This window comes from Nicotiana tomentosiformis, chromosome 3 (genome assembly GCF_000390325.3).
Source record: "Nicotiana tomentosiformis chromosome 3, ASM39032v3, whole genome shotgun sequence".
NCBI classification, from domain to species: domain Eukaryota; kingdom Viridiplantae; phylum Streptophyta; class Magnoliopsida; order Solanales; family Solanaceae; genus Nicotiana; species Nicotiana tomentosiformis.
In genome coordinates, this window is record NC_090814.1 from 89993279 (window position 1) to 90019600 (window position 26322).

The 26322-nt window shown below is 37.4% G+C and overlaps 1 protein-coding gene and 1 pseudogene across 1 annotated transcript; one reads left to right on the plus strand and one right to left on the minus strand.

Moving 5' to 3' along the window:
• The first annotated feature begins 1541 nt into the window (after positions 1-1541).
• Positions 1542-2455, plus strand: LOC104096696 (NAC transcription factor 25-like; annotated as a pseudogene).
• A 2987-nt stretch (positions 2456-5442) lies between these two features.
• LOC104096695 (wax ester synthase/diacylglycerol acyltransferase 11-like) lies at positions 5443-10076 on the minus strand. Its single transcript, XM_009603110.4, has 7 exons — positions 9701-10076; positions 8654-9229; positions 7870-7936; positions 6796-6899; positions 6446-6655; positions 6196-6333; positions 5443-5889 (listed from the first exon to the last, which is right to left on the minus strand). Exons 1-7 carry the CDS (start codon positions 9986-9988, stop codon positions 5728-5730), a joined length of 1545 nt encoding a protein of 514 aa, XP_009601405.1. The 5' UTR covers positions 9989-10076; the 3' UTR covers positions 5443-5727.
• Between the last annotated feature and the right edge of the window lie 16246 nt (positions 10077-26322).

Genomic DNA, 26322 nt, shown 5'->3' on the forward strand with positions numbered 1-26322 from the left:
TTAAATAAATAATATTTAATACTTATTTGATATATATATATATATATATATATATATATATATATATATATATATATATATATATATATATATATATATATATACACACACACACACACACACACACCAATTACTTAATCAACGTACGATATATTTAATTTTGTTTAGTTAATATATTTTTTTATATAAAATAATTAATGTGTTATTTCAGGATTATAAATGAAATTTTAGAAAAAATAACTAAGCATATTTTTACATTAAAATGTAATCATAATTTTATTCACTTGAAATAATTGTTTATTGATTTATGGAATCCTTATTTAATGCACTCTTTTTTTCATAAAAAAGAAAGAAAGAAACAAATAATAAAATGGATAGATTAGTAAATAAATATTCCATGGGAAGAGAAGTAGTGGGTTTTTTCATGAAAAAATAATTTTTTATTAAAATGTTTCAAAAATTTCTACCGATTTCGGTCGGAATTTGAAATTATGTTCTTGTCCCACATCGGCTGAAATGAAAAAATAATTTTTATTAAAATTTTTTAAAATTTCCGACCGATTTCAGTCGAAAATTGGGAAATACTCTTGTCTTACGTCGGCCGAAAGATGTGAGGTTTTCCATCTTATAAATTGAGCTTTGATGCATAGAGTCCAACAGTTGTGGACTAACAAAAAATAAGCAAATATAGGAAGGGTTGTAGTTAGTGCTTAGTAATAAGATTTAATATTCTATATTTAGAATTAGAATTCAATAAAATAATAATGATAATATATACTAGTACTAATAAGTAATATAGTAATAAGATATAATATTGTGGTGCTATGATATCTCGAGCTGGGGAGTATACATGCGATATAAAAAAATATATATCTGGAAGATTTTTAAAATTATTATATATTTAAAATTCCGACCGATTTCGGTCGGTATCTGAAAAATAAAAAAAATAATTAATTCCGACCAATTTCGGTCGGTATTTTGAAAATTAAATGATAAAAAATTAATTATTACCGACCGATTTCGGTCGGTAAATGTAGTTTGACTGTCAGTCAATGCATTGTAATTTTCGACCGATTTAGGTCGAAAATTCATCATTTTTCCGACTAATTAAAAGCGGTCGGAAATCGGTCGCTTTTTCTCAATTTCTAACCGATTTCGGTCGGTTTTCCTGGACGAAATTAGCCAGTTTTTTTATAAAAATTATGACCAATTAGGAAATTAGAATTGGCACATTTTAGCAAATTTTAATGCTGAAAAGAGACAATTTTTTCTTGTTATTTGAATGTTTCCAAATTTGAGAAAGATGCTTTGGTCGGAAGAAATCAAAGGAACGACTAATTAATATTACTAGGAATATTAGTTTCTTAAACAGAGTAACAACTGTTTTTTAGGGTGTCCGTATTTTCCAAAAGTCGAATCTAGAATCCGTCTAGATTTAAGAAATGCTCGTAAACCTCCTTCGCCTTAATTAGACACTTCTTTTGTTCAATCTTCTTGTCTTTTGTTCTTCGTAAGTTTTGTGTTCTTCAGAGAAAGAACCCATGGAGAAGAATGCGCTCAATTTTGTCCCTCTGACATTGAACTGATAATGCAACTGTTGAAGTTTTTGGCTGGAAAATGCTTTACCAACTGAAGGATTGATTGGCTTTGTAGATGTTTACAGCAAAGAGCCATGGCAATTAATTGGCGAAATGAGTTCCAAGAATTAGAAAACCCATTATTTTCTAAGAAGAAGAAGAAGAAGCCCACCGATGCCAGATTCAACGGAACTACTGGTAATGGGAGTTGGATACAGCATAATAAAGGGAAGAAAATTCTTGATGAGGATGAGAGTCTGATTATTGGGTATAAAAGAAGCTTGAGTTACAAGAACAAGAAAGACTGCTCTTTGAATGGCCCCTGGATGATAAAAGAATGTTTTTTGACTGACTATCTTCTTCAGGAGTTGAAATCTAACGAAGCAAAAAAGTTTGTTATCTGTGCAATTAAGAAGAACCCCAGATCAGAAATCAGATGAGATAGTGTTGCTACTGTTGTAAAGTATAAGAGGTTCATCTCCAAACATCACTAACACAAGAGAGTACTATGGTTTTGTCTAACAACAGTCCTATGATGTTGGAGAGTACCCCGTCTGATACTTTTTCTATGGAACAATTAGAACCAAAGGATGGAATGTTGGTTCAAACTGATTCTGATGGATTCTTTGGAATGGTGAACGTGGAAAATCAAGAATGCTGTTATCAAGAAGGTGATGAGGAGGAAGTTGATTGGGAATCTATATTGGATTTTGGGATCATGGTTTATTGCAGAATGACTTGCTTTACTAATTCTGGAAAATTGAAGCTTGGTAGATTTTTGAAAAGGGTAGTTTTTTATTCTTGAGTTTCTTTGAAATCCAAGATAACTTTTTTTGGATTACGGTACTTTTGACTGGGATATATGTGAAATCTTAAGAATTTAGGAGCATGATTCTGACATTGACTTATTGGATATTTAAATTATGTTGGTGTTAATTAATGATGTCGTGCTATAATTTCATATATTTTGAGGTTATTTACCTTACTTGCTTGTTGTTTGGATGCTAATTTGTGCGACAATTGCGCTTAATAGAGCTTATTTAACGTGTAGGAATGCTTGAACATGAATTGGAGAAAAGTTGCACGAAATGGTACCTCAGAGCTAAAAAATGGAGCAATAAAAGAAGAAGTACAAGGTAACGAAGCAATAGTGCCATAGACAGTGCAACACATTGTCCATGGCACTGTCATTGGCGCCCCAGACAGTGCCTCGCATCGACGATGCCATCCGAGCAAATTTTAATTCCTCTCTAGTTTTGGACATGTAAAATTCGGCCCCTACCCTATAAATTAAATACCTCTTAAAATTAGTTTTTAAAGGAGAAGACATTATTGGAGAGGCAAAAGACTACGAAATACTCTGGAGCACGAATCACAAGAGTTTTTCTCTCTGTTCTTTAAAGTTAGTTTTTGAAGGAGAAGACATTATTGGAGAGGCAAAAGACTACGGAATACTTTGGAGCACGAATCACAAGAGTTTTTCTCTCTGTTCTTCTTTAATCTGTAGTTTAATGCTTTTGAATATTACTATGATTGTTTATACAATTAAGAATAACTAAATTCTATAATCTAGGATTTGATGGAACCTTTTGGAGGATGAATTCTTGTTACGTTTCAATATAATTTTGCCTTTGCATATCCCTACTTGTTCGACTATGTGTTTATTGTTGTTGATTGAATGGTCATCGATTGACTGTGCCAATTTATTATGTGTTGCTTGAGAAAGGATACATATTTAGGTGGTTGTTGAGCAACGCTATTTAAAAGTGGGATTAGAGATAACGAAGTTTTGACGTGATCATAATGAGCGGCGAAAAAGTGCGAGCTAGCGTAATTCGAGAGAATATGACTAGTACATTATTGTAGTTGCTCGAAAGAGAATTAGGATAAGTCGAGTGTTCATGATTAGTAGAGAATACTTAGACGAAATTGTAGGAGACGTAGCGGGAAGGATTCCAACAATTGGGAAAATCAAAACTCTAGGCTTTCCCAATTTTGTCTCCAACCCTTAGTATCCCTAGTTGTTAATTTACTACTTTAATTTGTTAGTTAATTAGTTAGACATAAGAATCTTAATATTTATAACTTTGGAATTGTTCGAGCTTGTCTTTTTAGTGATATTGAACAGTTATAGTAAAATCTTAGTTCTCTGTGGGATTCGACTCCGGACTTTTAGACTGGATTATATTTGCAGTGATCGTTTATCCTTTTTAGGACTAGAATTGGGCGTGATCAAATTTTGGCGTCGTTACCGAGGAACTAACAGTGTAGTTGTAGCTGTACATATTGCTAGGTTTCAAGTTTGAACTTTTATTTATTTATTTATTTATTTTATTTTATTTTATTTTACTTGTTGATTTGAGAACCATGACATCTTGGAATTATGAAAGTTTAGGTGTTATTAATTTTACTTTTAATCCATATACATATTGTGAAGGAAACTATCTGTGGCAAAATTTTCAAAACGTTCCTAAGAGCAAGTTATGTGCACTAACTCAATCTTATTTGTGGAATGTGTGTGATGTGTGTGGTGGTTAAAATGGTCACTTTCATGGTTGTGCTTATATTTCTTATCCTCCTCCAACCCCTTACTATGATGATTCTACTTTTTCTTATGAAGTTAATAGGAACAAAGAACTTGGGGATACGGACCTGAAGGAGATCAAGGATATGTTAAAGTGCCTTATGGAACAAAATGATGAGAAAAAACTACAGATAGAAAGACAAGAGGCAACTATTCGCAACTTGGAGGCATAAGTGAGTCAAGTGATTGAAACTTTTAATGCTCAGCAAACCAATTTTGGGGATAGTAGCCAAGAAGAGCGTGAATTTGAGATGCTAATTGAGGAAGTCAAAGTAGAACATCAACAACCTAGCCAACTACAATTTGAGGATGTCGATATTGAAGAAGTGAGACTAGAGTCAGCCAAGGACATTGAAGATATAAATTTTATTGACTCTAGTATCATTGATGTTGAGGATGTTGAAAGTCCTGAAGTTTATGTGTTTGAGCGCATTGGTCTTTACTCCAAATATTTTTCTATATTAAAATTGGATGATGATATAGAAATAGAGTCATCCGAACCGATTGAGGAGTCAAAGAATAAGCAACAAGGTGCCTACATTCTGAAATTCGACAGTTAGTCATTTTTGCATATCTTGTTGACTAAATGGCTTAACTTATGGAATGTTTTCTCTTGTACACTTTATTTGTGCACTCTTGTAAAGTCATATTTCCTCCGGATTAGCTTCTATTAGATGGATTCTCTAAATTTTCCCAACCCCAATCCCAATCCCAATCTCTACATCCTTACCTATTTGGCCACTTTCTCCAACTTTTAGCATTAAAAAGATTCATGTTTCATTTCTATAGGAACCTAACATAGGTGCCCGAAAGAGAATGATATACAACCTGGAACATTTAAATTCAGAAAAAGGATGAGGAAATCTTAGCAGTTTAAAGTGGAGGAGAAAATAGATACATTATGTGATCTGGATGAAGTGGAATGAAAGAGTTAAAAATAGGTATCTGTATGTTGGTGTCAAGGAACACCAACAAATTTTTTCATCATCGGTTTTGTGCAATATAGATGATGTTGTCATCTTCTCGAGGTCTTTCCAACTATTAGAGTTCTTGCTGTTTATAATGAAAAGATTTATTATGAAAGGTGTACTCTGCTTTTGCCCAGTTATTCATGTTCTATTTTGGCCTTTTCTTGTTTTAAATAATTTTGTTGTTCACTTTTTTTTATTGTTGTTTATAGGATCAGTCTGCAAATGATCTATCTATCAAACTGCTAAAAGCTTAGGTTCCCAAGAAATCACTGTTTATTAGTATATATTTTGCATAGAGGTGGAGCCAAGATTTGAACCTTAATGGGTTCGGGATTGTAATCCTTTCAAGTTATTGGGTTCTAAATTAATAAGTTTTACATATACAATGAATTTCTTAAGACAAATACATAATTTGAACAAAAGTTACTTGGTTCGGTCGAACCCGCATCCAGTACTCTGACTCCGCCCCTGATTTTGCATACATGAATAGTAGTACAAGCACTTGGAAGATGAATCTGCCTTTTGTTATAATAGGGAAACTTTAAAGTTGTTAAAAACATTGTTAGCTCCTTAACAAACAATTGTAGTATCAAGTTTACACGGCTGCTGCACCTTCTTTTATAACAGCATTTTTAAACATCTGAAGGGAGTCCTCAAAGTCATCGCAGAGCTGGTATGGATCTGGAATCACAAGCGGATCCACTGACATTGAAATAGTCATTTTGTTGCAGTAACTCTGGAAATGCATTATCAGTGCCTGCAACCAAAATCATAAATGACATTTCCTACTCTGCATATCGATCACCATTATTCACATTTTCCGTTGTACAAATGATATTTCTTTTTATGTGATTGAAGGTATTAAAGTCAATTACTCCCTCTGTTTCCGTTTATGCCTTTTGACTGGTCATAAAATTTGAAAGTGTAGAAAAACTTTTGAATTTTATGATTTGAACTAAAATGAATCTTGTGGCGTTAAATATGACATATCATTCTAATATCCGTTGCGAGTAAAATTAAAATATTGAAATATAGTGGAGGGGGTAAATGGTAATATACTAACATGAGGGAGTCCACAAATTGTAGGAGCAGCATAAGCTAACTTATGCCCGAAAAAAGTGATCTCCTCTTGAGGGCCGACGACGTTTGATAATAAGATGGTGGTATGAGATAGAACTCTGTTTGTGAGCTTAGCCGCCACCTTTCATATTATATATGCAAAACACAAGAAGAAGAATGTAAAATAAGAAAATATTAAAAAAAAAAAGAAAAAAAAAAATTCCCTACCTGTAGGCAAAAACAAAAGAACTCACATTGGATCCGAATATATCTTGGGTTAGCTTAGCAGCGGCAAAAGAGAATCTGGATTCAAGAGAGAGATTCTTTTTGTCGATAATGGCTTTAGCTTGGTGAATATAATCCAAGGGGTTATCAGGTAAGCTAATGGGTAATGGGGTCAGCACATATCCAATTTTATTGCCCCATTTTGCCTTTGATTTTTTCTCCATCATCTCTGCTAGAACCTGAACTCATTAATACTTAATGTCAGAAGTAGTACACTAAAACACTTGGAAAAAGAAATATTAGGAGTATTACATATCAAATTTAACTAGTTACTTAGTTGATTTTTTTTTTTTTTGAAAGTAGAAGAGATTGCTGTTACCTTAATTCCAGCAGAAGGTCTGATGTTGAAAACAATAGATCCTCTGAGACGAATGTTCTTGGGCAGATTATTTGTTTTGCTGCTTCCTCTCCCTTTTTTGTTGCCTACAGATACACTCTTAACTAGCTATTAGTAAAAATTTGGTTGTAAAAATATGTGAAATTGAAAGTTAATGAATGTTTGATAAACGCAGAAAAACGGAAATTCAATACGAAGGCGGTACTTATAAAACACTAAGAGAAGCAGCCCTTTTTTTTGTTAGGGAGTAGCAAAATGGTAGTACTATATATTTTCCCCTAATGACAAACTTAAATTGGTTTAAATAGCATTTCTTATGTATATGATTTGCCCTAACGAAAAAAAAAAAAAAAAACACAAAATGAAGTACTAATTAATCTGAATCTTAATTAATGAATGTTCAGAGTGATCAGGTTAATGCTTAATTAATGTAGCGTAAGATTATGATCTTAATGATGACTGTGGTATTTTCATCAAACCATAACAAAGCATATCTACTTAAGCTGTAATATAGCAATCTTCATGAATTGAACGAAAGTTGAGTTTAAGATAGGGTTCAATCTTAATTCAGAAGAGGTTTTATGTAATATACACTATGTAAGGATTTTTTAACATGAAAATTGAAGTTTAATCTATTCTAACAGGTTAATAACTATTTTGATCAAGTTATCAATATATACTTATATCATAAGTTAACCTGTAATTAATCTCACAAGTAACCTATATATTGTAAAAACGTTTTACAGTATACTTAAACTCAATAGAAAATCGATATCACCACCAAAAAATTGAAGTTGCGAGTCACATGAAAGTTGAAACCTACCCCAATATTGATTACTAAAGTAAAGAGGCATAATGGTTTTACCACATGGATTATAAGCAAAAAATAATACCTGTAATTATAAACAAAAAAAGGTATGGAGATAATACTGTGTTCCACACGGATCAAATAAATGCATATATACAATATGTATAGTACATTACTCTTTGACTACGAGCTAATAAACGCATAATAGTAAGCTGTTGGAGTAATTAATAGGGAGCGGAAAAACATACCATATCTTCTATTCAGATAGCGTGAGATACCAGCTTGCGCTATGCCCATCACTACATCATTAATTGTCTACAAAACCAAAATAGTATAATCAGAGAAAACAAAAAGGAAAGAAGAAAAACGTATAACTATATGCATAATTAATACTAGGAATTAAAAGAAAAGAACACATTAGAATTGCGATTTAAGGACAATTCAAATCCAAACTAGGGCAAGTACAGCAGTATGGGAACACATTACCAGAAGAATTTTACAATTTTATTAGTGTACTTTACGCATAGCATGTAACTTGTTCTATTTTTTAGTTTACTGATTCCACTTTTTATGAGTGGTTATGTATAATTATCTCTGATATTTACAATATAAAATAAGTTAACTCATATATAAAAGAAGACAAGAAGTAAAAAAGAAATACGTAAAAGTTTTTGAAACTAATTGTAATCCCAAGCATTCTACTCCCTCCGTTCAATTTATGTAAACCTATTCTCTTTTAAGTCCGTGCCAAAAAGAACGATTCCGTTCCATATTTAGAAACAATTTACATTTATACAATTATTTATAGTCATACAAAATATGTGTCTCATTTTACACTACAAATTAATTTTTTTTTTCTTTTCTTAAACTCCGTACCCAGTGAAATAAATTCACATGAATTGTAATAGAGTAAGTATACATATGCCATTAATGATAAAATAAAAAATTTGAAATTTAAATTATCTTTAAATATATAAAGATATCATTCTTTTGAAATGAAATGAAAGGGAAAAAGAGAGTATTCCATCTTACCAAGTTCAAGGCATTCTTGACTATTTTCATGTCGTCAAGGCTGATAGTCCTGTGCACAAGTCTCTTTGGATTATGCTCAACCCCTGCTCCTCCTTTTATAGGAGTTTCTGTGTCCTTAAGAAACAAAATGGTTGCCAAAAACAGAATAGCATCCACAAATGTATTCCAAAACACCATCGACAAAACCCAAACAGAGAAACAAAACCGCCTACAAAATCCAGCCTCGTCAGAACTTTCTTTTTTGGAACCTGTAGGTATAGTGGGCAATGCTTCTGGATCTGAAGCTTTTCGAGTGCATGCTAAGATTAATGAAATAATGGACATGCCATCCCCAATAGAATGGTGCAATTTCAGAATCCCTGTGGCTTCTGCTTCAGATGTCTTCACATTCAGAATGTGTACCTCCCAAAGTGGCTTTGTCATGTCCATTGGTATTGTTGTTAGACTTGACGTGTAGTTTTCAACGAATTCATCTGGTGAATCCATGTCTGGGTCTAAATCCGGACATACCATATGGTTTCCCACATTTACCGTTGTTTGCTTCCACTTCCTTACACCTTTCTTTTCATCCACCACCTTTATTATTTTTGGCAAACGAAAGTATTAAGAAATGGAAACATAAGCAATTGTAGCACAAAGAATGTGTCGCTATAAAATGTGAAGAATAGCATAGGAATTTAGCTCATTGCACTAACAACGATAATAACAACATACCCAGCGTAATCCCATATAATGGAATCTAGCTAGGTAGGATAGTATGTATGCAGACCTTACCCTCACCTTGTGGAGGTAAAGACACTGTTTCCAATAGACCTTCAACTCGAGGAAAGCATAAGCACAACCATAGTGAACAAGAGGTACGGTAGAAGCCATACAAAAGAAGCAGCATCAACAACAAGATAATAAGAATTTAGCTCATTGCACTAACAGTGTAAATTAACATGTTGCAACAGGATAACTTGTACTATAGACGTGTTATTTTTTAGGTGATCTAATAGGCATGTAAAGTTAAACACAAGGCGAAAACTATTTTACAACAAAACGTACCGGTATACTGGTGAAGCGAGGGTGATTGAGAAGAGTGGACTCGAGGCCCTTCTTGATGAGATCGACATTGATCTTTGTAGTGCAACCTAAAATGGCAATAATGTGGCAACTGAGGGATTTAGTATGGAACAAGCGTGTAGCTGGACTTGCTGGCTCTAATTGCACTTGCTTTTTTTGCTCCTCTTCTACCACCACCACCGTGCTGTTTTTTTGGCCATTAGTCATGCCCATTTTACTAAGTTCTATTGTGGTCTTCGTATCAATAGGTTTGAGACCAAGGCTCCCCATTGGTATGTATGGTGTAAGCTAAATAGCTAAGCTTGTAAGTGAAACTCAAGGAGAGTAGTTTCTTTATTGGTGTACATATACTGTAAAAATGGCAATGACAGCCTACACACTGGAACACTTTAAATTGTGTAAGTCAAGATAGGTCTAACCTAGCAAAAATTGCCGAGAGCGACACTAAAAGTCTTACTATTATACCTATTAAATTAAAGATACAGGTCAGAAGTAGTACGAGCGCGCAGTTGAGCACATGATCTGAAATAGTCTCCAATGAAGTAGGTACTCAGTATATTTGCTAAATAAAACATATACGTATTACTAAATAAAAATGTTTTACACGTTGGTACTTGATATTTACTTTAGCTAATAATGCATAAGCAGTGAACTTGCTAGAATTGAACGAGACATTATTAAAACCTTACTAGTACTAATTAAGCATATCAAAGACCTCAGTTAAAACAACTACATTCAGTTTCTCGGCCAGTTGACACTAATTATATCCAACGTTTTTGAGCTGCTTCGGAGTTCTTCATTTATTTAGGGAGAAACATTTTCCTTCCTCTAATAAGTTAGTTAATTTTCTGCACCATAACTCCTTTTTCTTGATACTCCATAACAACACACCCAGCTACACATCTTTTTATTACACTATTTCTGCCAGTGCATGCATCAGATAAAAGAAGTAAATGTAGTGGTTTTATCTGAGTAAAAAGACATTGTTATTTTTGGGAGAGCAACCCGGTCCATTCAAATTCGGTAGTAAAAGACAATTGCTATGAATGGGAGAGTAACTTCTGTAACAGCTGGTTGGTGAAGATGTTTTAAAACTCAGGTGGAAAAGAGTAACCATGGTGTTTGATTGAGCACAAAAATTAGGAAAGGTTTTTTTGAAAAGATATCATTTCTTTTAAGACTAGTTAAAAGAAAAAAGTATCACTAAAAATAGGTAGGAGGGAGTAATAGTTTTTACATTGAATTGAATTAGTTGTCTGTGTGATTGATAGAATTCAATGTAACCCTATCTAGCAACAGTACTTCAATAAATTCTTTAGACTACAATTATTTGTTACTTCGATTACCTGATCTTCTCCTGAGTTCGGAGTGGTAGACCCCCAAAATACTCTGTTTTCTTCCTCGTGAGACAAGTCGTGTGATTTCTTCTTAATCCAAGTAACTAGTAATTATGCAGTGATTTCCAAACACACCTTTACTGAAAAATATTGAGTTGTTCTTCACCCTGAAATTAGTTCGCTTTAGTTTTGTATTTTAAAAACGACGTATTTTCAATTTTCATTATCAAGTGTAATAAATATATTTGTATACGGTTAAAATCGGGCCCACCCGATTTTACTATTTGACCGAGACCGGGAGATTGCATCGAAGGACAGTCTCGTAACGGAGCATACTAAATCACGAGGACTAGGTACCGAGTTCAGAAGCGAGGTACATGTTGGGATCGAGGCTAGTAGCGATCGAAGCCAAATGAGATAGACATCGAGCAAGATCGAAGATAGCATAATAACAGAAAGGGGAGATATCCGTGACTGGTTGAGGATCACGACATAAACCTCGGTGACTGGTCGAGAATCATGGCGTAAATCTCGTAACGTATCAAATCAGAAACGGTTAATTAGCTAATCATGAGATTTCCTTATGTAATTAGAATTATACCCTAAGTGGGATTCCTCTGCTATATAAAGGGGGGTTCTAATCATTTGTAGGACACGGCTGACAGATATAAAAAGCAATATAATTCTCTTTCTCGTTTATACTATTGTTCATTAGCTTGTTATACTTTAATGGTTCTGGCATCAACCAGTTCGAGGGTATCCAACCTCGATGGCTGAGTTCCATTTTAACACCGGTTTGTTTTACTTTATTGTTAATTTCTATTACCCATCCTCATATTTATCAATTGGTATTAGGTTAAATCACGTGTCCTTAGAACCATATTATAAGTTTAATTGTTATCTAATTTTAAGGGTAAATAGTTTGGCGCCCACGTGAGGCTAAGGATAGTAATGATTGCTTAATACTGATCCCGCTAATACACACTACTTTACACTTGTTCTCGTAAGAATCTTTGTTTTTAGGATAAACATTTCAAACTCACAAGCAACGCCTGCACATGGTGACAACGACCTCGGATTTCACGGGGAGAATGACAATACTGCCGCCCCAGGGTCGAGGTGCCTCAGGCTGACCTCGTGGGAGCACCAATTGCAAATCTCGTCGATGCTAGTTCGCACTACGCTTTAAATGCAAATTTGGGCATTGATCCCAAAGGTAGCATACGCAGGGAAGTTCGATCAGGTGGTCGAGGTACGCAAGACACAGAAGATAGTGGAGTTAGCCTCTAATTGATATTCAAAATGTTACAGGCCCAACAAGGTGCTATAGCACAACTACAAAATCATCATCGAACACCGAGTAGGATCGAATCAGAAGTCATCCACAGGACCGATCCTGAGCCGGAATGGTTGAACGCCAACAAATCGGGGATTGACCCTGCCATTATGAAAATGCTCGAGGAGCTCACTAAACGGATTGAGTCGGGAGAAAAGAAAATCGAGGCAAATGACCAGAAAGTAAAGACATACAACTCCCTGGTTGAGCAAATATCGGGGGCGCCGCCGATTCTAAAGGGTATGGATTCAAAGAAATTCACACAGAAGCCTTTCCCTCCAAGTGCGGCTCCGAAACCCATTCCAAAGAAATTTCGAATGCCAGAAATTCCTAAGTACAATGGGACCACCGACCCTAGTGAGCATGTCACTTCTTATACATGCGCAATAAAAGGGAATGACTTGGAAGACGATGAGATTGAATCTGTTCTACTGATGAAATTTGGAGAAACCTTGTCGAAAGGAGTAATGATATGTTACCATAATTTGCAGCCTAATTCCATCGATTCCTTCGTCATGCTTGCAGACTCATTCGTAAAGGCACGCGCTGGAGCAATAAAGGTTGCAACCAAGAAATCAGATCGCTTCAAGGTGAAATGAAAAGACAACAAAATGTCGAGGGGATTCATATCTCGGTTCCTGATGGAACGCATGGAAGTACCACCGGTCACAGACGATTGGGTTGTTCAGGCCTTTACTCAAGGTGTGAACGAACGGAGTTCGGTGGCATCACGACAGCTAAAGTAGAATTTAATTGAATATCCAGCGGTAACCTAGGCCGATGTACATAATCGGTACTTGTAAAAGATCAGGGTCAATAATGATCAATTGAGGACCCCTTCCGGTTCCGCTTATCCAAACATGCCCATCGGCAGAACTCAAAGGGATATCGACAGAGAACCCCGGTCGAGCAGAGATTGTTATCAACCATACAACGAAGATCATAGAAACGGCGGCCCAGGACGCAATGCCATCCGAAATGATTGAAGGAACGATCGAAGACAGAGCTCTCGAGGGCTCATGAGAAAAATGGCTTCGATAAACACGCCAATTCCACAGAAGCACCACGATTATCAGAATACAACTTCAGCATCGATGCATTAGGTATTTAGTCAGCTATTGGGAGAATCAAAGATACTAGATGGCCCAGACCCCTACAAAACGATCCATCCAAAAGGAACCCCAATCAAATATGAAAATACCATGGTACACATGGTCATAAAACCGAAGACTGCAGACAACTAATGGATGAATTGGCCCGTCTATTCAACGAGGGTCACCTTCGAGAATTCTTGAGCGACCGAGCTAAAAACCATTTCAGAGACAGGGATGCAAACAGGAAAAACGAGCAGGAAGAACCACAACACGTGATTCACATGATCGTTGGTGGGGTTGATATTTCACAAAGGCCCGTGTTCAAACACACTAAAGTATCAATCACCAGGGAAAAACGAACTCGAGACTATGTGCCAGAAGTCGCTTTATCATTCAATGATGAGGAAGTAGAAGGGATCTCACAACCCCACAATGATGCTTTGGTAATCTCTATCCTTATGAATATAATTCAGGTAAAACGTGTTTTAATTGATCCAGAAAGTTCGACCAATATTTTTCGATCGAGGGTCGTAGAGTAGCTCGGCCTACAAGATCATATCGTACCCGCAACTCGGGTTCTCAATGGCTTCAACATGGCGAGTGAAATAACTAAAGGTGAAATCATCCTACCAATAAATGTAGTCGAAACTATTCAAGAAACAAAGTTCCATGTGATCGAGGGCGATATGAGATACAACGCACTGCTTGGAAGACTCTGGATTCACAACATGAGGGCGGTCCCCTCAACCCTTCAACAAATGCTGAAGTTCCGACACCGGATGGAGTAAAACTAGTACATGGGGAACAATATGCTACCAAAGAGATGTTCGCGGTCGACGAAGTAATACCGGTATCGGCGCTTTCGTCAACAAAGGGATTAGAGTCCAAAGGAAAATAGGAAGCTAAATAGCAACCACAACCACCAGCTTCGACTCAGTCGAGGAAGCAGGGAACGAATGGGGACGATGACTACTGGATCCCTCGATCCTTCATAATCCCCGAGGATTCCGACGCTACCAAATCGATAGTAGAGGAGGTGGAGTAAGTCATACTAATCTAGTATCTACCCGATCGAAAGGTATACTTGGGTACCGGGTTAACCCCCGAGCTCAGGGAAAAACTCGTTAAATTTCTTATCAATAATATGGATTGTTTTGCTTGGTCCTACCTAGATATGACAGGTATCCCACCGGAAATCGTTACACATCGACTGAGATTGGACCTGAAGTTCTGCCCGGTAAAGCAAAAGAGAAGGCCCCAGTCCGAGGTAAAACATGCATTCATCGAGGACGGGGTAACCAAACTTCTCAAAATAGGATCCATTCGGGAGGCAAAATATCCCGAATGGTTAGAAAATGTAGTCGTAGTCTCTAAAAAGGGAAATAAATTTAGAATGTGCGTAGACTATAAGGATTTAAACAGAGCATGCCCTAAAGACTCTTTTCCTCTGCCGAATATCGATCACATGATTGATGCCATGGCCGGCCATGAGATCCTTAGTTTTCTCGATACCTACTCCGAGTACAATCAAATACAAATGAACTTGGAGGACCAGGAAAAGACTTCGTTCATCATTACCTATTGTTATAATGTAATGCCATTTGGACTAAAAAATACTGGTACCACTTATCAACGCTTAGTAAATCGAATGTTCGAAGAACAAATAGGTAAGTCAATGGAGGTTTATATTGATGATATGCTAGTTAAGTCCCTGCGAGCAAAGGATCATTTGACACATTTGTAGGAGACCTTCGATATACTAAGAAAATACAACATGAAACTCAACCCGGAGAAATGTGCATTTGGGGTCAGCTCACGCAAGTTCCTCGGCTCTATGGTTTCGAATTGGGGTATCGAGATTAACCCCGATAAGATCAAGGTAATCGAAGACATCACAGTCGTGGACAATGCTAAGGCCGTACAAAGATTAACAGGGCGCCTAATCGCCCTAGGCCGATTCATCTCGAGGTCTTCAGATAGAAGTCACATGTTCTTCTCACTACTCAAAAAGAAGAACAATTTTGCATGGACCCCGAACTGCCAATAAGCATTGGAAGAATTAAAGCGGTAACTCTCGAGCCCGCCACTGCTTCATACTCTGAAAGCAAATGAGCAACTCTACTTGTACTTAGCAGTCTCAAAAATTACGGTAAGTGGGGTCCTAGTTCGAGAAGAGCAAGGTACGCAATTCCCTGTTTACTATGTTAGTTGAACTTTAGGTGAGGTCGAGACCCCGTACCCACACTTAGAAAAATTAGCGCTTGCCCTAATAAGCCCCTCTAGGAAATTAAAACCATATTTTCAGTGTCACCCGATCTGCGTGGTGACTACTTATCGCCTTCGCTATATTTTGCATAAGTCCGAACTTTCGGGCCGATTGTCCAAATGGGCCATCGAGATCAGTGGGTACGATATCGAGTATCGACCCCGAACGGCCATCAAGTCTCAAATCTTAGCGGACTTCGTGGTCGACATTATGCCAGCACTCGTACCCGAGGTCGAAAAGGAACTATTAATAAAGTCAGGTACATCATCGGGGGTGTGGAACCTCTTCACAGACGGTGCTTCGAACATGAAGGGGTCCGGGTTAGGCATCGTTTTGAAGCCACCCACGGGTAATACAATTAGACAAGCTATCAAAACTGCCAAGTTAACTAACAATGAGGCCGAGTATGAGGCCATGATTGCAGGTCTCGAGCTAGCTAAAGGTTTGGGAACAGAAGTCATCGAGGCCAAATGTGACTCCCTGCTTATGGTAAACCAAGTCAATAGAACCTTCGAGGTTCGAGAAGATCGAATGCAGAGATACTTGGATAAATTACAAGTGACTCTACATCGGTTTAAAGAATGGACCCTACAACATGTGACTCGAGAACAAAACAGCGAGGCCGATGCCCTCGCAAATTTGGGGTCATCAGTCGAAGACGACGAGATTAGCTCGGGGTCTGTCGTACAACTTTCAAGGTCAGTAATCGAAGAAGGACATGCCGAAATCAACTCCACAAGTCTGACCTGGGATTGGAGGAACAAATATATCGAATACCTAAAGAACGGGAAACTTCCATCGGATCCTAGGGAATCGAGGACTCTACGTACGAAGGCCGCACGGTTTACATTGGTCAAAGACGGAACACTGTATAGAAGGATGTTCGATGGACTATTGGCAATATATCTGGGACCAGGAGATACGGACTACGTCCTACGAGAAATCCACGAGGGCACCTATGGAAATCATTCTGGTGCCGAATCATTGGTTCACAAAGTCATTAAAGCAGGATACTAATGGGATGATATGGAAAAAGATACAAAAGCGTTTGTTCGAAAGTGCGACAAATGTCAAAGGTATGGACCGATGATTCACCAACCCGAAGAGCAACTCCTCTCAGTCTTATCCCCATGGCCATTCCTCAAATGAGGAATGGATATCGTCGGCCCTCTACCATCGGCCCTAGATAAAGATAAATTTTATTTTGTTTATGACTGACTATTTATCTAAGTGGGTTGAATAACAGGCTTTCGAGAAAATTAGAGAGAAAGAAGTCATAGATTTCAGCTGGGACCACATTATATGCTGATTCAGGATGCCTGCCGAGATCATAGGTGACAATGGAAAGCAATTCGTCGGCACCAAAGTGACAAAGTTTCTCGAAGATCACAAAATAAAGAGGATCCTGTCGACGCCATATCAACCTAGTTGGAACGGACAAGCCGAATCGACAAACAAGACCATCATTCAAAATCTAAAGAAAAGATTGAACGACACTAAAGGAAAATGGAGAGAAATATTGCCCGAAGTCCTTTGGGCGTATCGAACAACGTCAAAATACATTACGGGGGCAACAACGTTCTCTTTAGTATATGGCATCGAAGCTCTGATCCCGGTTGAAGTCGTGGAACCTAGCACCAGGTTTCGATATGCAACGGAATAGTCAAATCATGAGTCTATGAATACAAGCCTCAAATTACTAAATGAAAAACGGGAAGCCGCCTTCATTCGGATGGCCGCACAGAAACAGCGGATTGAAAGGTACTACAATCGAAGAGCCAATCTTTGACACTTTAAAATTGGGGATTTGGTTATGAGGAAGGTCACCCTCAATACTCGAGACCCAAACGAAGGAAAACTTGGCCCGAACTGGGAGGGACCGTATCAAGTCCTCGATATCATCGAAAAGGGATCCTACAAACTTGGCATGATGAACGGCGAACAATTACCAAACAATTGGAATATATCACTCCTCAAACGATATTACTGCAAAGGTACAACCTTCTATATTTTTATTTATATTTTATACTAACCATTTCCAGGTGTTTAATCGAAGACATCGAAGGATTCTTCAAACACAAAGTCCTTAGGTCTGAAAGCACGCTTTGCACTCTTTTTCCCTTAGACCGGCTTTTGTCCCAAATGGGTTTTTCCGGCGAGGTTTTTAACGAGGCAACCATTGTTTGTGCTAACTTATAGCAATTCAACAGTATCTGAGGCTCCTTTACAATCAACCTTGAATATTGGGGGGCATCACCCTCGAATAGGAAAATACTTCGTGGTGACATGGTCTCAATAGAAAAATTTTGTAACGGTCAAACGGTCGAACGAACCATACCTATGTAGATTACTCGAGCCCTAATGTCAAACATGTACGCATGTTAATCTATTGGAAAAAGTATTTTTCCTTGCCAGAAATTTCATGCCTTAGAGAATGTTTTACTTTACAATGTCATGCTTGTGATCTGTTGTGGAAACTGACTTAAGGGTTGGTCACAACTAAAGTTCGAACAATTGATCTCACACTCGGGGAATTCCATCCAAAGAATCGACATAATCTAATTACTAAAACCTCGAGATCGTAAGACCTCAAAAAGGCAACCCTCAATTTTATAGGCCACAACCACCCCACTCGGAGACTGATACTTCGAACAAGTTCGAAGTATAACGGGGGAACAAGCCCAAAAGACGAATCCCAAGTTAAAGGCTACGGCCAAATTAACACGGTTCGGAGACGTCCGATTTCCGTTATAAAACAGGCCTTCAAATATTTTCATAAACCAGTTAAAAAGGAGACCCTCGGATGAATTACTAAGGGTCTCGATAATATCAACCCTCGAAAAACCTAATGGGTACAAAGTCGTTCGAACTCTCGAATAAATTCTTTCTTTCATGCTAAGGCATAACATATTTTATATGACTAAACAATAAACTTTTCGAGCCGAAAAAGGGGAGAAAGCCATTCTTTTTACTATGGCCGTATCGGCCTAATTCAAGAGCCTAAAGGGTTATTTTATTTTTGAGTTTGAGAAATCATCCTCACTCAATTAAAGCCTAAGGGTCACCTTACTCCAAGTTCGATCTAGTACTCACTCGATTATAAAAATTACACTAGTCTGACTTCGATCAAATTGCATAAGCCTCGAACTTATGAACAAAATTTTTATAAGGCATGAATGAAACAAAATTTTCACAAGGAAGAAAATGAAATAAAGACAAGTCGGAAATATATCTTTATATATATGAGAATATTTACAAGGTCCGATCAGGATCCTACACAAAAGATCAAAAGTGAAAAATCCTAAGGTTCCTAATTTTCTCCGGGGGAGCTTTTTCTCCATCGAGGCCCCTCCACTCTCGGACCCGCTCTTTCTCTCGGCATCATCATCGGAGGAGTCCAGTGCTCCAACATCAGCTTCATGCTCTCTAGCCTTTATTATCTTGTCGGTAAGATCGAAACCTCCAGCGTGGATCTCCTCGAGGGTTTCCCTCCGATATTGGCATTTGGCGAGTTCAGGAATCCAATATGCTTGAGTTTGAGCGGTCTTGGCTTCCTCTCTCGCTTGGACTTGGGAGGCTTCAGCATTGGCCCGGTAGACAGACACGATCGCATCTGCCTTGGTTTTAGCCTTTTTGGCTTCATATTTGGCTTTTGCAAGTTCGGAAGCCAACCGACCCTCAAGCTCCTCTATTTTCTTTTCCTAAGCCGAGCTCTTCTCCTTCATGCCTCGAAGCTGACTTTTGATCGATAAAAATTGGGCTCGAGCAGTCTCTTTTTCTGCAGCAAAGTGGTCCATACCTTCTTTCCACCCTAAGGACTCTGCCTTCATCATGTTGATCTCCTCACGGAACTGCTCGATCCTCTCGACCTTCTGCTGCAGCTGTGAGAGTGAAATGTTAGCCACCGTTCCCGAATCGAGCCCATGAGATTTTAAGATTTTCATTACCTGCTCAATCAGGTCGGTCTTATCTTTGTGAGCCGTAGCCAACTTGGCTCGGAGGTCCTTGATCTATTCTTCTTTTTGCCCACCGAGAAGGTTGAGGGCATTCCTCTCATCAGTAAGCCTTTGAATGTCGGTCTTGTACCGACTCAGCTCAGCTCGAGATCGAGAAAATGCTTCCCGATGAAGCTCTGAGGCCTACACAGAAAGAAGAAAAGAAGTTAGAAATGAACACAAGGGTAATACCAACAATGAGAATTAAGGCTTACCCGATCAGAGTTTGTTGCACTTCGTTGAAAAGACTCGATGCCCCGCCCAAGTCCTTCTTCGAGACCTCCAAGTCGCTCAGTCCGGTAGCATCTTCGACCCCAGTAAAGTAATCACGGAATGGGTCCTCCTTACCGTGGGCTCCTTCGATGGAGAGGGTCTTCAAGGCCCGAGCCTCTTGAATCATCTCCTCAGAAAACGAGGGGAGCAGCGGGGAGCCTCTAATTTCTATTGTCCCAAGTGGATCATTTGGGGCGTATTCTCCATCTCGAGGGGCCTCGAGACCATCCCCTACAGCCGTACCCACTGTTGGCTCATTATGGTGGGAGGCATCTTCAATCCTCGAGGACTCAGGAACTTCGCCCAAGTTTCTTCCCGAGACCCGTCATCTCGAGACGGAGTCTCTGCAGCCTTCACCTATTCAGTGACCTTTGGGGCCTCGGTGCTCATTCCCACTCGGGCCACCAGCCTAGAGTCGTCTTCTTCCTCTTCTTCGTCTTCCTCCATTAGACGCCGAACAGAGTCTTTGGTCAGGAGGATGATGTTCTTCCTCGGCTTACGAGCCTTATTCTTCTTAGGTTCTGGATCCTCGGAGGTTGAGGTATTTTTCCTCTTTTTGTCCTTCACCGGTTTTGGTGTCGGGATCAAAATCTCCTCCTCACCAGATAAGGGCCTCATGACATAATCTTTTCCAATGCCTGTATGAAAGGAAATTAAGTATGAAATGCTTTAACAAAATCATCAAAGACGAGAAAAAAGGCTTACCATGAGTTTTGGCCTCCCATCGGCCCTTTGATAAATCGCGCTATGCGCGCTTGGCATACATAGAGGTCGAGGCCAGGTCCCGAACCCATCTCTTGAGGTTAGGTATTGCACCGGGCATCCAAGCGACCGCTACATCATAGAAAAGGATATCGACGAGAAGAAGCAAAGGAGAAAAATAATAAATAGGAGCTAAGAGTGGGATTGTACTTACGCTTCATATTATATTTCTCGAGAAATAGCATCTTCTCGGCCGAGATTAGGTCGGAAGTTCTCACTCGAACGAACCGGCCCATCCTGCCTCGGTCCTTGTCCCCGTCTATTCTCGAGAACAACACTTTGGTAGCCCAACGTTGGAGTTTTATCAACCTGCCTTGATAGAAGCGGGGGCTGTACAACCCGATGAGGTGCTCGAGGGTGAAAGACATCCCCTCGACTTTGCTCACAAAGAATCGAAGCAGAATAATAATTCGCCAAAAGGAAGGATGGACTTGGCCTAGGGTTGTTTGATATTGACAGCGAAAATCAACGACGATGTGGTCGAGGGGACTATCGTGAAAGGGTAAGTGTAAACACTTAGAAACCCTTCCACATAGGTAGTGATCCTCTTCGAGGGTCGGGATCACCACCTCTTTGACCTCCCAGTTGCAGTCTTTCTTTACCTGCTTAATGCCTTGGTAACTGTACAGACGGGAAGTTTCGGTCACTTCCGTCGCTTACGTCACGAGGATGACGTCATGACAGGTCAAGGTAGAAAAATCGAAGGCTCAATTCATTTCTTGTCATTACACTCCAAAAAATAAGGGGACTATCTATATACGATTAAAATCGGGCCCACCCGATTTTATTATTTGACCGAGACTGGGAGATTGCATCGAAGGACAACCTCGTAATGGAACAGACTAAATCACGAGGACTAGGTACTGAGTTCAGAACCAAGGTACCTGTCGAGATCGAGGCTAGTAGCGATCGAAGCCAAATGAGACAGACATCGATCAAGATCGAAGATAGCATAATAACAGAAAGGCGAGATATCCGTGACTGATCGAGGATCTCGGTGACTGGTCGAGGATAATGGCGTAAATCTCATAACGGATCAAATCAGAAACGGTTAATTAGCTAATCATGAAATTTTCTTTTATAATTAGAATCATACCATAAGTGGGATTCCTCTATTATATAAAGGGGGGTTCTAATCATTTGTAGGATACAGTTGATAGATATAAAAAGCAATATAATTCTCTTTCTCGTTTATAGTATTATTCATAAACTTGTTATACTTTAATGGTTCTAGCATCAACCAATTCGAGGGTATCCAAACTCGAGGGCTGAGTTCCATTCTAACTCCGATTTGCTTTACTTTATTGTTAATTTCTATTACCTGTCCTCACATTTATCAATTGGTATTAGGTGAAATCATGTGTCCTTAGAACCATATTATAAGTTTAATTGTTATCCAATTTTAAGGGTAAACAATATTAAAATAGTATTTTGTCGTTTTCTACTACTCTTCAAGTAAATAAAGGAAAGGGATTTTGACACTCATTATATGGTATCACCTAATCATTGTCAATGGGGATAAAGAAACTAATCATTTGTCATAATAGGTGCACATTGACACGAGGTAAGTAATATAAGCTATGTGCGTATTTAATGTTATCACGACAGTTAATGAAATCGGTCGTCTCAATAATAACAATCACGAAGGTAAAAGACTATGTTACGCCTAAAAAGAATGTAATATAGTAAAACTATCTCTATAACATCTCTATATAACAACACTTCTCTATAAAAACTAAGTTTTTTCGGAATCAATTTTTATGTTATGTTATAATATATATTCTCTATAACAGCGCTTCGCTATAAGATCCAAAAATATTCGGAACAAACGAGGCTGTTATAGAGGGGTTTGACTATAAACATACACTAATTTTGAATTGAAGAATCTGAATTGTGATCAAAACAAAACCAGAGAATTTGATAACCCTATTATTTTCAAAGCCGTATGAATAACAAATGAATGTTATAAATATATTATATTATGGATATTAATTTAGTACTCTGTTGTAAATAAGCTTCATGAAGAATCTTATCTATATGAGACTCTACCGTAAACATGTTTATCTATTTAGTACTCTATTGGAAATAAGTCTCCTGAAGAAGCTTATCCTTTCAGTACCCCGTCATGGATAAACATCACACCCGATAGAAGATTATCTATATCTGGTACAATGAGCTTATCCTTTTGGTACCCCATTATGGATAAACATTACCCTTGGTAGAAGATTATCCATATCTGGTATAATAAGCTTATCCTTTGGGTACCCCGTTATGGATAAACATTACCCCTGGTAGAAGATTATTCATATATAGTACAATGAGCTTATCTTTTCGGTACCCCATTATGGATAAATATTACCCCCGATAGAAGATTATCCATATCTGGTATAATAAAATTATCCTTTCGGTAACCCGTTATGGTTAAATATTATCCCCCGGTAGAAGATTATCTACATCTGGTATAATGCGCTTATCTTTTCGGTACCCCGTTATAGATAAATATTACCCCGATAGAAGATTATCTATATCTGGTATAATAAGCTTATCCTTTCGGTACCCCGTTATGGATAAACATTACCCCCGGTAGAAGATTATCTATATCTAGTACAGTAGCAGCTTACACAATGACTTGTTTTCTTCTATAAATAGAGAAAATTTCAGTTCATTATGTACATAAGTTTGAAATTTGAATAATATATCAGTTTCTCTCTATACTTGTTTTTACTTTACAGTCTTTATTTTATAACACGTTATCAGCATGAGACTCTGCCATCTCGAGCAAATACTTTGAAAGTATCAGAGGTACGAACTTTCTTTTTCTAAATAATGTCAAATCTTTCTAAACTTGAATTTGTAGCCCTGGATATATCGGGCAAAAGCTACATATCTTGGGTGCTTGATGCTGAAATGCATCTTGATGCGATGGGTCTAGCAGACACCATCAAGGACAAAAATCAAGCATCAAACCAAGACCGTGCCAAAACAATGATATTCCTATGTCATCACCTTGATGAAGGCTTGAAAATGAATATATCACTATTAAAGATCCAGTCATACTGTGTAATAATTTGAAAGATAGATATGACCACCTGAAGATGATTGTTCTTCCACAGGCACGTTATGATTGGACTCATCTAAGGCTACAAGAATTTAAATCTATCAGTGAGTATAATTCTGCTATGTTCAGAATTATTTTCCAATTGAACTATGTGGTGATAATATTACTGATCATGATATGTTGGAAAAATACTTTCACCACTTTTCATGCCTCGAATATTCTCTTGCAGCAGCAATATCGAGAGATGAGATTCAAAAAGTATTCTTAACTTATCTCACATCTTCTTGTAGCCAATCAACATAATGGACTACTAATAAAAAATCATGAAAGCCGACCTACAGGTCCTTGTCCATTCCCTGAAGTGAATGAGACGAACTTCCACCAAGCTAAGCGTGGAAGAGGACGTGGCCCTAGTCGTGGTCATGGCCGTGGTTAGGGAAGAAACACTAATCATGGTAATAATAATGCACCAAAGAACCCTCCTCACCCCCAGCACTGGAAAAGAAAGGAACAAAAGCATGAAGCGGTGCAAGCAGCAAAGACAAAAAATACATGTTGTAGATGTGGAGGAAAAGGGCACTAGTCACGTACCTGCCATACGCCAAAGCACCAGGTTGAGCTATATCAAGCCTCCCTGAAGAAGACAGAGAAAAATGCTGAAGCAAATTTTATTTCTAAAGATAATTTAGACTTCATACATTTGGATGTAGCTAATTACTTTGCACTCCCGGAAGGAGAAACAAGTCATGTGATCGGTGATGAATCTGTAGAAATGTAAGTATTTTAATTTTTGTTGTTTATAGTAGATAGTATGGTTATGTAATTATTGTAGATAAATAAAAGTTATACTTTGATAATGATGTTTACTATCATATTTATTTTATTTATAAAGAAATTTTCTCTCATGATACCAGAAGTGTGTGAGCAATATTTGATAGTACAAAATATATCAACAACTCCTGAAGAGCTAACCGTTTGTCTAGAAGACACATGAAACAAGTAGTGCCTGAATAATATTTGATTGTGGATAATAAATTGAAGGCTCTCGAAGAGCTTATATGCAAATTTGTCATTCATATTATATGATTTTGGTCAAAATATATGTTGTAATAAACCAAAAATTTACTAATATGAATGTCTATCATACTGAGACTATAAATAATTAGAAGATTGAAAATCTTTATGTTTCCACAATCATAGGGAGTAAAATAATATGTATGTGAGAAGTTACCCGCCTTATAATTCAATTTGTCCTATATCATATATCACAGTAAACCAAAAGTTTACTAATGCAAAAGCAATCACAATAAATCAGAAGTTTACTAATGCAAAAGTTTATGCCATAGTAAACCCGAAACTTACCAAGAGATATGCCATGATAAACTTGAAGTTTTTATTTTCTATTTTTAAATGAGCTATTTGAGAATTCAGATAAGCATATACTGAAGAACTAGAAGATTCTTCAAGAATTCTCTTGTGTTGCTTATTCTCATAATAAATTGATTATACCAGCTAAAGTTGAGACTAAGACCCCTGAATTTTGGAATATATAAAAGATAAATATGAGCCCATTCACCTATCATGTGAACCACTTATAGATGCATATATGTGATGGTTACATGTGTGTTTATTGTCAACCTGCAGTTTGGCATTTGAAATTGCTTTTCTCAATTAAGAGCATAATTTTCAGATTATAAAATCAAGATAGTTCATCTTGATGATGCTGGTTTATATCCAAGCTAGTTTAGCATTGAATACCTCCTATTAATGGCTAAGCTATTGCTTATGAGAACAAAGCCTCATGTGTTAATCTATGATTTTCTAAATTGCATACAGCAACACTTGTATGCATCAGACCAACAATATATGATAAGTCCTCCCCTTACAATTGGTTTAGGATCAGAAATCAAATATTTTTACTATCTAATAACTTTTGTTGTGTGGTATATGATTAAGTTCTCTACCACAATGCACAAAGATAGATTTTTCAAAGAAGATTGGGGATATGTATTTATTTTTCTAACATTTGGGGATGGAATAAACAGCTGGAAAATATGCTATATGAATCGAATTATCATTAATATGAACCTCACTTAGAATATAATTCAAGTCAAATTTCAGAAGCATTTGCTGATCCAAAATTAAATATCATATTTCAGCTGCAAATGCTCCTATTAAAATTAATATCCCTAAAGGATAAAGTTTACTGCACGCATGGAGTGTAGTAAACCGATCGATTCCAAAGGTAATAATTCTTGAAAAATGATAGGAGCAAATGATCATAATGAGGAGGAAATGAGCTTTAGAAGAGCCCACAACATACCATTTCATGAAACTCCAGAAGAAATTCAGGTACCTGAAAATAAAGAAAGTGATGAGATCTCAACAAGTTATGTTGCTTAGGAATCGAAACAAAAAGATCGTCGACGATATATTTGATACAATATAGTTCACAATATTATAAAAGATTGTGAGCATCAGAC

What these genes read in the sequence shown, in the direction of transcription:
- LOC104096695 (XM_009603110.4), bottom strand. Translation starts at nt 9,988, where the DNA reads ATGGGGAGCCTTGGTCTCAAACCTATTGATACGAAGACCACAATAGAA. An exon ending in CTCGCTTCACCAGTATACCG is followed by an intron (nt 9,230 to 9,700) that starts GTACGTTTTGTT and finishes AAAATAATAAAG; the next exon opens with GTGGTGGATGAAAAGAAAGG. An exon ending in AAGATATATTCGGATCCAAT is followed by an intron (nt 6,334 to 6,445) that starts GTGAGTTCTTTT and finishes ATAATATGAAAG; the next exon opens with GTGGCGGCTAAGCTCACAAA.